The sequence below is a fragment of the Pleurodeles waltl genome, chromosome 5 (assembly GCF_031143425.1).
Source record: "Pleurodeles waltl isolate 20211129_DDA chromosome 5, aPleWal1.hap1.20221129, whole genome shotgun sequence".
Lineage (NCBI taxonomy): Eukaryota > Metazoa > Chordata > Amphibia > Caudata > Salamandridae > Pleurodeles > Pleurodeles waltl.
In genome coordinates this window covers 524,084,866-524,098,601 of record NC_090444.1, presented here as the reverse complement: position 1 = coordinate 524,098,601, position 13,736 = coordinate 524,084,866, and the positions used below count along the sequence as shown (strand labels likewise).

General features: G+C 43.7%; 1 protein-coding gene across 1 annotated transcript in view; it reads right to left on the bottom strand.

Moving 5' to 3' along the window:
* KIZ (kizuna centrosomal protein) overlaps positions 1-13,736 on the bottom strand; it is a 737,711-nt gene that overhangs the window by 267,740 nt on the left and 456,235 nt on the right. Inside the window, exon 11 of the mRNA XM_069236553.1 lies at positions 4,611-4,691. Coding sequence (XP_069092654.1) covers positions 4,611-4,691 — 81 coding nt within the window. The remainder of the gene's footprint in view (positions 1-4,610; positions 4,692-13,736) is intronic.

The following is a 13,736-nucleotide window of genomic DNA, read 5'->3' as shown; positions in this document are numbered from 1 at the left end:
TGTGGAAGATCTCTTGAAAAAGCAGATAGCGGCCTACTACAAACCATAGGCCCTGCATGTCAATCTAGAAAGTTAAAAAAATATGAAGCTAAAACAAATTCACGTTTTTTAATTAATTACACAGAAAAAGAGCACGCTCTAAATTATGCATTCTTTAACCTCATGTTGTGTCTGGCTACCGGTTCACTAAAGAAGGAGCACTATGTGTACTCTGTGCAATAAAGTTACTACTGAACAAACTCAACCATTCTTAATAAAATGAATTGACTCTTGCTTAGTCAAGCACATAACACAGAAATGAAGGTTTGGTTGATAGTGGTGCAACATTCCCAAGATTAGGGAAAAACAACTGTAGAAATGCTTCCTACAACTCTGCTACAGCATTAAACACAGACTGTAACATTTAGAAAACCCAAGAACAAAGAGTGGAGAGCATACAATTACACATCCAGAAACTGATAATTAAACATTGGCTTCATCTGACCAAATGTGACACAAACTTGCTGCACCACCATACATTCCATGAACAAAAATGCACACTGCACAAAAGACTCTAGAATTCTTTATGGGAAGTGGTCAGGCTATGAGAAGATCAGCAGCAAGGACTATCACCGTACTGCACCAGCTCATGAGGATGCCAGGCTCAAGCATTTAGAAGCTCAACAAAATTAATACATCATATACTCCACTTAGAATGCTTAGCAAGAGATCAGTGTCAAGCCAGGCTCTTATACCTATGCATACAGCTCTGTAGACTACCTCACATCTGTCAGGAAAACACAACAGAAGCAGACGCTCTCCAGGTACAGGCTTACTGACCAGAACAGAAACAGGGTGACACAAACAGAAACAGGAACCTTGGAGATACCAGGCTCTGCAGCAACCACGCCTGTGGAGATGAAGAACCCTAGATACATTTTTCTGCACCAGTACAATAATGTATTTAAGCCATGACTTCAAGTTACCAACTTATGCTTTTCATCTCATAAATTGATTTAAATATTGTCTGACTGATTTAAAAGTACATATGTTTTATTGTTCCATAGCTATTAACTGTTTGTCAAACACTAACTTCAACTCTCCAAATCACATCCCTTCTTTCCCTCTCACTAACACATACATTTTCTCATCTGTCTCCTACTGCTATATCCTCAAAGCGTTCTCAGTTCTACAGACACAATCCTTAATTCCACTTTTCCAATCTTAGCTCCTCATCTGCCTGAGTTTTTTCTCCCTTTATTTATACCTTCTCACTTACCTACATCATCCCATTTTTCCTTGCTGTTCTTCACCCTTAAGTTCTTCACTTTCCTGCTGTTTTTGTTGTTTCAAGGATCACTTTAATTCTTCACGCATATTCTGCGTTTTGTTCCACAATCTGCGTATGCTCTCTCCTGTTGCTCCTTCTATATTTTCCAATCCTTCAACATATGTGTTCCACCACCTCCACCTCTGGATATGCTCTACCTTTCCTTTCTGGCTCCTCTATCTAATTTCCTCCTACAGCAGATCCCTTCATGTGCATGCCCATAAAATGTGATCGGATGCCACTCTTAAGCTTCCCTTCAATTTATGCTTCCCTCCGGACTCTTGCTGTCAACCTTTTGTGTAGTAAGTCCCAACACCATCAACCCTACTTGAGCACACACACATTCTCCCCAAGAATGGACATTTTAAAGCATGGTGTGGGATGATGCCCTGGTGTTTGGCCAGACACCGGTCCAAAGGACGCTTCCAGGCCATTGCTCATGGATGCCCAAAGTAACAGCAATGCATCTAATGCAACTATGCTGTCTAAGGGATCATTCTCTAAGAGTCCCGCACACTTCTGATCTCATCTTAACCTAACCAGTCCCTGCATTTGCCAGCCTTTTATATCTCATTTTCACAGAGACTAGGTCCAAAAATGCTCATTCGACCTAAATGTGAAAGTTCAAGCATATTGTCGTGACAATTTGATGTTCACTTTTCATGCTTGTCTTTCACAATGCTCTTTCGCACCTCTCTAATACACTTAATTCAGTGTCCTGATTAGTGTATACATACCAACATCTTGCACAAATTTGCCTGATCACTTTTTAATGTTTGCAGGATTTATAACTTTGATTAAACGTAATTTTACTGATTTATATTTACCATTGGAATCAAATTTGTTTTCATAAAAGGCTATCTGAGACCAAGGGTGCAATGAAATCCTTTCAGCATACATTCCTTCAGCCTCTTGTATGCTTTCAAACAGTTTCACTGATTTATATTTACCATTGGAATGTGTTTTTAATAACAGGCTGTCTGAGACCGAGGGTGCAACGAAATCCATTCAACATACATTCCTTCAGCCTCTTATATGCTTTGGGTCTCAGCTGCTGTGACTGTGCTCCTCTCCTACCGTGGGCTCCTGTCTGTAGGCGTAGCCAAGTCATGGGTGCCATTGGCAGCAGTGCTGAGAGCCCTCGACAAGTGCTCTCTGATCCTGGCACTGCCCTTATAGGAGGTCAAAGCTGCCCCTGAAATAGCAGGCAGAGTGGGTGCCAAGGTTAGGACGAGGGGACTGAATGAGGGGAGCACCTTTCCTCTAATTTAGCTTTGCAGCAGAACCTTTGATTCGGACACCATGGTCCGCTCTAAGGGCACATGAAAACGACAAATCTTACACAACAGAACAGCCCAAAAAGAATTAAAAAAACACAAGGACCGTATACTGATTTCATATACAGTGTTGTGACATTGTTGAAACCAATGTTGGCCGCGATCAGACTTCAACCCAAAAATTAATCTTGGGGACTCCATCTCGCCGATCTTTTTTATCAATAAACTTTATTTTCATTGACGTTACACAAGATTTAAGCATAGTCATCATTGGAGCAGTATTATGCTCAATAGTGATGAGGGTGCATATCAGTACAGTGGCCTTTGAGCATGTCTAGTGGTGCCAGTCATTATCGATTCCATTTCGAGAAATCTCGCCGATATTTAAAACATTTCTCTGGCTTCAGTTGAACGTTTGGGTCATTTTCAAAGTCATTTACTAATGCCACAAATTAATATATTTGACAGCCACAAAACACTTAAAAAAATAAAATATTCCGTAGCCCTGCTTTGAACCCGCCAAAGTATTTAGGGCAATGCGATTGCTAAGGATTGCAAGTGCCATGAAGCATAAAAGAAGAGATTAAACCGCAACTACCACTAAACAAAGATGAGACCCGATTGAAGACTATTCAGTGGCATCAATATGATGCTTAACGCCACCACCGTCGCATGTTCCCCCGGGTTCTTTGTTCCCCAGCTTTATCCCGACCTCTTTCAAGGTGGCAGGGCCGTTGGGGAACTCCGGACCAATAAAATAAATAAAAAGCACATTTAAACAAGGCCATCCAAAAAAAAAAAGGAGAAGCTGGAGTCCTGAGAGGCACCATGCACCCTGGCGAAGTCACTGACACTATGACTGAAAATCTTCAGCAAAGACTTTCATAGCATTTAAACAGTATAAATAGGTTCTATGCTATAAACAAGTTTTAGACTTGAAGCCTACAACGCTTTAATTATAAGTATATCTTACAGTAAATGCTCCAGATGAAAAATACTCATTAAGGGTATCAAAAAGAAAAAAACGTTAGTTTTGGTTCCTATACCAATTAATTATGTACAAAATATATGCAATTCTATAATTTTGATTTTTATCTTTAGATGCTTATATGAAAATGGCGACCATGCCTTAATTGAAGCTTTATCTTTTGAAAGCAAAGCTTTGTAATGATACAGACATATTCAGCATGTAAGGTTAATCATTTCAGTGTAAGGATGCACATCTTTTTTTAAAAAAAGGCTACAAATAAAGCCCACCACTACAGATGCATGCCTCAGCATCACCACGCAGTAATATATGTATTGGTCCATAAATATTTAACGCCAGACCTATGAATCTATAATGACCCGGCACACCACTTTATGAAATAAGGTAATAGTAAATTCAGATGTATGATAAATGGAGCCATGACCTGAATACTAATGTACGCTGTTGACATCCAAAAATGAAAAAAGTAATCACATCGGTCATGTTGCCACTAAACAAGCGTAACACATCTGCAGTTGGAGGCCTTAATAAGTCTTCAAAAAAATCGCATCTGGTTAAAAAAAAATGAAATTTTACGACATACCCTTTGTAACTAAGGGCCAAGCAGAGCTTCCAGTCTGGCTGATTTGCTCTCTGCTTTCATTCCAATGATACACATTCAATTATTACTGAAAAAAGAAGAGAATCAATTCACAAACATCTGTAGTTTGCCTTATAATTACTGGATCTTCCCCATGGAGCCTGACCTCTGCAATGCTGACAGCAGGGACCGAGAGGCTAAATGGCGGATGATATTCACAGGGTTTAAATGCATAAAATGATTACAAGGAGTTAAACAGGCCCCGTTATTTTCCACCTTGCTTTCTCAACGCACATCTGTCCTTTCTGATCTTCTGTTTCATCTCTGTGCTCGGGGCCAATAACTGAGTTTGGTAAATATTCGTTTTTTGTGCAAACCACTGAAATTCAATTCTGTTCATTAAGTAATACAAGCTGAATATGATATTTGAAGTTATGATGTATCAATTACCGCTACCTGTAATAGGAATCTTTCCCGGCAGGCTGTCTTTCTGCCTCTCATCTTCGTGCCAGCCAGTGCCTTCTGTGCGTGAAAGCGCTGTAATGAAACACATTTCAAAGTGACCATGAGCAGATTGGCTCACTTCCCCCTAAATCCCATTCCTTTGAATTATTCACATATGACTTCTGTTATTCATTGATCAAGGTTTGTTCCTTTGTGGTTCTTAAAACATTCCAGCTGTGCGCCACTAGATCAGATACTTCTAATGTTTCTATGCGCCCGAGCCCAGGTACCCGGCCATGCCTCCTAAAGTTTTTGCCGTTCTGAAAAAAACATAAAAGAAATCATTTTCACCTCCTCTTACCGTGTATCAGTAAACACAACAGTCGTGTTTAAAAGACGCAGATGTTAGAAAAAGAACCCTACAACATAATTAGCTTTAATCAATGATAGAGTCTTTTCTTTAGGCTTTCTAGCAGTAATTGAGAAAATCAAAATGGAGTTGATGTACTACAGTCACATCTAGGGCGATACATTTGTAATTGACTATAGAAATCACAGGAATAAAGTACTCACTTCTAATTAAACAGTATAGCTAATCATTTAAAAATGCGGATGACAGCAGACCGTCCCTTTAGACTGAAGCCCTCAATCATAGTACCGTGGCAATGTCTGAAATGTGCTATAAACGAATATCCGCACAGTTTTACAGCACCCCAGTACACAGTTGCTCGATCTAATCAAAATAGAAATACATTAGTTTACCTTAAACAACATAAATGCTATATAGCCATAATCCAAAGAATATTACATCTCATTGCCTGGGCTGTAACCCTCAAGAGACAAAGGGGCTCATTCCGAGTTTGGCAGGCGGCAAAGCGGGAACAGCCAATTGGCCGCTCCGCGGTCAAAAGACCGCGGGGGCCATTCTGACTTTCCCGCTGGGCTGGCGGGCGCCCGCCAAGGGAGCACCCGCCGGCCCAGCGGGAAAGGGCCTGCAACACAGAAGCCGGCTCCGAATGGAGCCGGCGGTGTTGCAGGTGTGCGACGGGTGCAGTTGCACCCGTCGCGCTTTTCACTGTCTGCTAAGCAGACAGTGAAAAGCATTCTGGGGCCCTGTTAGGGGGCCCCTGCACTGCCCATGCCAGAGGCATGGGCAGTGCAGGGGCCCCCAGGACACTCGTTCCCGCCATCCTGTTTCTGGCAGTGAAAACCGCCAGAAACAGGCTGGCGGGAAGGGGGTCGGAATCCCCATGGCGGCGCTGCTTGCAGCGCCGCCATGGAGGATTAGCCCAGCCGGGGCTAATCCGGCGGGAAACCGCCGGACCCGGTTTTCCGACCGCGGCTGTCGGAATGGGCAGGGAAGCACTGCCAGCCTGTTGGCGGTGCTTCTGTCATTTTAGCCCTGGCGGTCGCGGACCGCCAGGGTTAGAATGACCCCCAAAGAGTCAGAGATGTTTTTGCCTCATAGCTGAATGGAATAAAAGGACACTGAGTATCGATACGTTTTGCAGAAGTACAACACGTCCAATTATTTCAGATTCATAAGACCAACAAGATGGAAATATCACAGTTCTCATAAAAATGGAAGGTCACTGTCAGAATCCCGTTCACAGATCCAAGGGGCAAGCAGAGGTTACAGAGCCCAACCGAGGTGGTTGAGGCCTTTCACCTCTGATGTCCCTGGGCCCATTCTACTATGGATCCTGCTCAACTGGGTCAAGCACCCCTTTCTACACTTGACTCTCAGTTAGGTAGTGTTGCGCGAGCAGTCAAGGCTCCCTCAGAGGAGAGTGTAGCTACAGATCAGTGAACATGACTCATAACTTAACGTGGCAGCAGCACGCACAATAAATCAATGTCCAGTCAAATACTTATTTTGTATAAAAGAAGTATGTTAATTCTAATTCTACACATGACAAGCCTTGGCTCAAGTGGAATAAGCTCTCAATCTTTCAGTGGGCTGTTTCTTAGCTACCAGGCAGCAGATGACCTAGAGGTGGACTTTAACAAAGAAGGCTGACGGGACAACCTCAAGATAGGCATAAAAGGGCTGACAGATTGCATTTAATATTGTCTGAGGCAAGTCCTTACTGGGCCACTGAGGAAAGAAACAACAACACTTCAGACAGCTTAGTTTGTAGTGAGTCGATTCGACAGATGTCGCAACACACAACAAACTTGTCCTAGCACTGATTTTGTAAATGAACAGCTAGCTGTCAGAATCTCATCACCAACCTCAGAATAAAGATCGAAAGAGACTAGCCTCTAGCACTCAATCTCCACGCATGGTACCCTATTGCTGCAAGAGTAGTACCTCATGGGTTAGCCCATGAAGGGATACCACACCCTTACGGCCCAATCCAGAGCCCAGGACAACCTGGCCCCAGTTGGCATTGATATTCTTTAGAACTAGAGCCAAGAGGGAGAGAGGTGGAGACATACAGGAGTCCCCAAGCTCCAAATCAGGTGGAATGAGTCTCAGAGAGCCAGAAAATTCTTAGGAACTCTAGTACACAAAGATGCTGACATTGTGCAATCTCTGCAGTGGTGAAAAGATCAAGCCAGTGTTCTTCCCATTGCTGGAACATACCCCGCGCCACCTGTGGATGTAACTATCATTCATGATCCACCAGGCACCAGTGACTGCGTTTGTCTGCCCTGGCATTTAGAGATCCATACAGGTGGTTCACAACCAAAGAAATACAATGGAGAGTCAGCTACCTTCAGAGGTGCATTGCCTCCTTGCAAACAACCACAACCATAATCACCCTGCTTGTTGTAGTACTACATTGCAGTAGTTTTGTCTGTGAAAGTCTGTACTAGCCACCTCATGATGGATGGGAGGAAGGCCTAATACACCAGCAGCCCACAGCTCCAGCAAACTGATGTGGAAGTGGGTTTTCGTCAGAGACCAGAGCCCCCTCATCTCCACCTCTCCCAGAAGGACTTCTCAGCCCAGTAGGGATGCATCTGTGACCACTGTCACCTCTGGGTGGGGTAAGGAGAGGGGTCTGCTACTGGCCCAATTGAGATCTAGCAGCCACAACTGCAGATTTTTTGTAGTCTCCTTTGAAACCAGTATGTAATCAAATAGGTTCCTCTGGTACTATGCCTACTTGGACTGCATATCCCACTGCAGAGCCCGCATTTGCCATCTGGTGTGGTCGACAGGCAGGATGCAGAAGGCCAAGAGTCCCAGCAGCCTCAACACCATCCTCACTGAGATCCAAGACAGAGGCTGAAACATTGGGATCATAGTCATATTGTCCCGGACTCTTCGCTCTAGGGGGAGACCACAAAACTGCACTGCAACCAGGCTAGCTCAGATGAACAGGAGCATCTGTGAAGGTGTCAGGTGTGAGTGTGGCATGTTGATAGTGAACCTCACCTATGTTTGGAGGTTGGCTTTCATCTGGAGCTGATCTACAACTGCGTGAGGAAAGCCTAACCTTAACAGCCAGTCGTCGAGGTACAGGAAGACTGGTACACCTGACCCGCGAAGATGCGTTGTGATTACCACCATCACATTTGTGAACACCTAAAAGGCAGTGTAAAGGCCAAAGAGGAGCACCGCAAACTGGAAATGCTGCTGGCCCTCTGTAAACAGTAGGTAATACTTGTGGATCCACGGGACGGGAATATGAAAATATGCACTGTGCAGATCCAATGCTACCATCCAGTCTCTGTGATACAGGGCAGACAAGACCTGGGTAAGTATGAGCATCTTGAATTTGTTCTTTCCCAGAAAGGCTTTGAGAGAGCACAGACCTAAAATAGGATGAAGACCTCCATCATTCTTTGGCACAAGAAAATAGAGAGACGAGCATCCAGTTTCTACTTCCAAGCCATTAGGAACGCTTTCTGTTGCTCCTTCAGCCAAAAGGGTCTTCATTTTCTGCTGCAAAATGAATATATAATCAGCCACCAGCTGTGTTGATGGGGGTGACCTTTGCAGCAGGGTAAAAGGAAATGGGAGGACATAGCCCGCCTAAGAAGTTGGAGGAGTCATTCGTCCGAATTTGTGTCTTAGCTCTCTTGGAGGAAATGTATGATCCTGCTTCCTACAGTGTAGGTGTATGTATATAAAAAAAAAAAATACATGCTAAAGAGGATTTGTCGTTGTGGTTGCTGGAAGAGTGGGGGACTGAGTGGCACACTGTACCTGACGCCTTGAATGTGATCTTTGGGGGCAGTAGACTTGAAATGGCTGAGCAGGTTGTTGTGCCGACGGCGGGGTTTAGTGTTAGCAATATTGTAAACCTCTACTGTAATCATGGAAAGGGCAAAACCGCTGAGGGAATTGTCTGATAGGAGCATACAGCCCCATACACTGTCACAACACTACCTAAAGCATCTGAGGGCAGGGTCCACTTTCCAACCAAAAAAGGTGAGAGCCATCCAATTGTGTGTCCATCAAAGATGACTGAACATCTACAGGGAAGTCCTTAGCCCTCATACAGGTATGGCACTAAAGCACCACACTCATGCCCAATGCCCAACTCAAGCAATCAGTTGTGTCAAGGCCAAACATTATGACAGTTTTCACTGCATCCCGGCCATCCTGTATGGTTTGGGCCAAATACACCCATAGGTCCTCAAACTGCCAACAGATTTGTTCAACTGTGTCCCATAAAGTATGACTGTGGTGGACTAGGAAGCAGCTTTCATTGACTGCAAGACTAGTTGATTAAAATATGCTCTTGCCAAATAAAATATCTTCATGCATTTAGACTCACTGTAAAGAGTAGTTGTGAGAAAAGCGTCAAGGTTGGCTTTGTTGGTGGATTCTAGGACCACAAGGCTTTCTGACTTAGGATGTCTCTTTAAAAAGTCTGGAATTGCCGGTGTCGGTCTACGACGATGTTGACTGGGGTACTTGAGCATGGTTTTGTTCACCTGTCTAACGGGGTTACCATTAAGGCCTCACTGAGTGGTAAGTGTGGTCCAGTAGGTGCCTGACCAGGATGAAGAACCTCCTTCAGGATGTTAGTTTTGACCTTCTTAGAGGAGAGCTGCTGGTCAAGGACCTCTGCAGCCTGCCTCATGGCCATTGCAGATGAGGCTCTCTATTCAATAGCAGGACTAGGGGGAGAGACAAGCTTTGTATATTTGGAAGTGTCCAGGACAATGACATTCTGTAATTCAGCATTCTAATTGTCCTCATAATATTATGGGACAAATCCCTACCCCTCATCATAGTTGTTATTCTCTGAATCTGATTTAAAGAGCTGCTGTAGAGTATTAGCTCTGCTACATGGTAAAGGCAAGGTACTGGCGTTGGAAGGATTGGCTACTGGCTGTGCTCCAGTAGGTTTGGAGCACGGCAACAGTCAAGGTAGACTCAAAGCCTCATCAGAGTTGGAGACCATTATAGGTAATGACTTTGTGTGCCTTCCTGCTTGTGAAAAAATCTCCAAGGGCTTGTCCTGAGCTTGCCTCCTGTTGTTGAAGTCTCAGGGCCATCAAAGACTTCTCCTGCCAGCATCTGTACTCTCTGCTGAGACTCCTGCCCTGCCAACTGGTGCCCTTTCCAGTTCCTGGGGCCTTGGAAGGTGAAGCTGGCAGACCGAGACTGAAAATCCACACACAGACCGCTGTGCTGGGAAAATATCGACGCACCTTCCGAGACGTGGCTGAAAAAAGACGGGCTGCCGGCTTCACGGCAGAAATCAACGTATGCAGTATCCGCTGGAAAGAGGGTTGACAAAGGCAAGTAACACATTCTTCTGATGATAATTCTAACTGCAGATACCTCAGATTTACAACAGATATAACAGCAATATATCCTGAAGGTGGAGAGTTTGTGGAGTGGGCTAAGGCCAAAAAGTCCAGCAGGACAGAATGGCAAAATTATTAGTTTAGTGTATTTGTTATTTAATATTTTATGTAAATTGTTCATGCAAATCACTCAGCACTTCTTCGTTTCTGGGTTCGTGGTCGATGTTAACTTCTGGGTATTGAGTCTGGGCTCATCTCGAGTATTTAGTGTCCTCGGCTTGCAAGCGTGCTGTATCTTTAACAGGAGATTCTGAGTTAGCATGCATGAAGATTCGAGGTAGCTTTCACTTTTTGCTCAATTTTCATATTAGTAATGTTACATTTTGCACTTTGGACTTTTGACAGCCATGGCTTTACAAGCAGTGGCAGGTTGACACATGGTGTCAATTGCTAACACATGTTCAACTCGGAATTTGTCAGTTCATGCGCTCAGATAGATCACAGAGTATCATGCTGTCACACATTAACTCACAATTTGTCAGTTTATGCTTTTTGATAACATTTTCAGTGCAAAGATGACATACTTCTAAACTTTTCACTCATTCAATAATGGCAGTAGCATATGCTTTCTCACAGGGTGCAACATATATATTTCCACACTAGTGCAATGTTTTATGCTCTTGATTTGTCTTGTTTTAGCTTCCCCTGATGAAGGATCGCTGTGACACGAAATGTATTGCCATTTGGACAGCTCTGAACCTTGGAATGTCCTGAAGACATATGTTTTGATCACTTGATGCACTGCAACAAATTATGGTTCCTCAAAGAGCATACAGCACAAGAGGGATTTACTGATCAAATATTTAAGTTTTGATGTTTTGAATTTTTGTATCAACGGAGTTTAATTTTGTTTAAATTGTTTTAACCTGTGGGCTTATTTGATACAGTGCCTCCTGGGACTGGTCAGCAGATTTCGGCACACAGCAATTTTCAATCAGAAGACACAAGGAGCAGCTACGCATTGGCTCAAAGGGGGCTCACACGAGGTATGTCAGAACCAAGTTCAGGTCCTACTGTGGTATCACAAATGGTTTGGGACCTAATATGTGTTTATAATCTTTAGGATATCACATCACACCTGGTGAATTAAACAAGTATGGGTGGTCCGGCAAAAGCAAAAAAGGCCAAAAGGTGAGACGAATAATCATTAACAATGCCGACTGCAAGACCTTGCCATGTAAAAGACAAAGAAACTATAAAGCATCCGGCTGTTTGGCTTGTAAGGGGTATGTGTTTTGGACTCCATATACCAGGCCACAAATTTGTCTCAGAACATGGTGTAAATGGACTTTGTGGGAGATGCGTGGCTGCAAGGATGACATACACAACTATGGGTGGTAGATAAATTGCACTCAACTGCTGCCACTCAATCTCCATGCATGCAGGTATAGATGTTGTAGGGCTGGGTGCAGAACCCTGTCCTGCTGCTGTGACAGAAGATCCTTCCAGAGCTGGAGCCTGATCGGAGGATGGTAGAGAGCTGTCCAGAAAGTTGTGTACCACAGTCTCCTGACCCAATACTGAGCCACTAGGATGACTTGTCACAGTGACTCCTGATCTTCTCCAGAACTTGGACAAGAGAGGCAGACAGGAGTCCCATGCTCCACTATAGTCAGAAGGTATCTCCTAGAGAGAGTTGTCTTGGGAACTCCAATGCGCAAATACAGGGAGTGCAGAATTATTAGGCAAGTTGTATTTTTGAGGATAAATTTTATTATTGAACAACAACCATGTTCTCAATGAACCCAAAAAACTCATTAATATCAAAGCTGAATATTTTTGGAAGTAGTTTTTAGTTTGTTTTTAGTTTTAGCTATGTTAGGGGGATATCTGTGTGTGCAGGTGACTATTACTGTGCATAATTATTAGGCAACTTAACAAAAAAAAAAAAATACCCATTTCAATTATTTATTATTACCAGTGAAACCAATATAACATCTCAACATTCACAAATATACATTTCTGACATTAAAAAACAAAACAAAAACAAATCAGTGACCAATATAGCCACCTTTCTTTGCAAGGACACTCAAAAGCCTGCCATCCATGGATTCTGTCAGTGTTTTGATCTGTTCACCATCAACATTGCGTGCAGCAGCAACCACAGCCTCCCAGACACTGTTCAGAGAGGTGTACTGTTTTCCCTCCTTGTAAATCTCACATTTGATGATGGACCACAGGTTCTCAATGGGGTTCAGATCAGGTGAACAAGGAGGCCATGTCATTAGATTTCCTTCTTTTATACCCTTTCTTGCCAGCCACGCTGTGGAGTACTTGGACGCGTGTGATGGAGCATTGTCCTGCATGAAAATCATGTTTTTCTTGAAGGATGCAGACTTCTTCCTGTACCACTGCTTGAAGAAGGTGTCTTCCAGGAACTGGCAGTAGGACTGGGAGTTGAGCTTGACTCCATCCTCAACCCGAAAAGGCCCCACAAGCTCATCTTTGATGATACCAGCCCAAACCAGTACTCCACCTCCACCTTGCTGGCGTCTGAGTCAGACTGGAGCTCTCTGCCCTTTACCAATCCAGCCACGGGCCCATCCATCTGGCCCATCAAGACTCACTCTCATTTCATCAGTCCATAAAACCTTAGAAAAATCAGTCTTGAGATATTTCTTGGCCCAGTCTTGACGTTTCAGCTTGTGTGTCTTGTTCAGTGGTGGTCGTCTTTCAGCCTTTCTTACCTTGGCCATGTCTCTGAGTATTGCACACCTTGTGCTTTTGGGCACTCCAGTGATGTTGCAGCTCTGAAATATGGCCAAACTGGTGGCAAGTGGCATCGTGGCAGCTGCACGCTTGACTTTTCTCAGTTCATGGGCAGTTATTTTGCGCCTTGGTTTTTCCACACGCTTCTTGCGACCCTGTTGACTATTTTGAATGAAACGCTTGATTGTTCGATGATCACGCTTCAGAAGCTTTGCAATTTTAAGAGTGCTGCATCCCTCTGCAAGATATCTCACTATTTTTGACTTTCTGAGCCTGTCAAGTCCTTCTTTTGACCCATTTTGCCAAAGGAAAGGAAGTTGCCTAATAATTATGCACACCTGATATAGGGTGTTGATGTCATTAGACCACACCCCTTCTCATTACAGAGATGCACATCACCTAATATGCTTAATTGGTAGTAGGCTTTCGAGCCTATACAGCTTGGAGTAAGACAACATGCATAAAGAGGATGATGTGGTCAAAATACTCATTTGCCTAATAATTCTGCACTCCCTGTATTGTGCACTACCGTTTCTTGAAGGCGACAGAAAGATCCAGCCAGGGGTTTCCCAACTGTTAGATAGTGATCTGCACCACCCAGTGGTGCAACTGTCATCCATGATCTGCAAAGGTGTCACCAGCTGAGTTTGT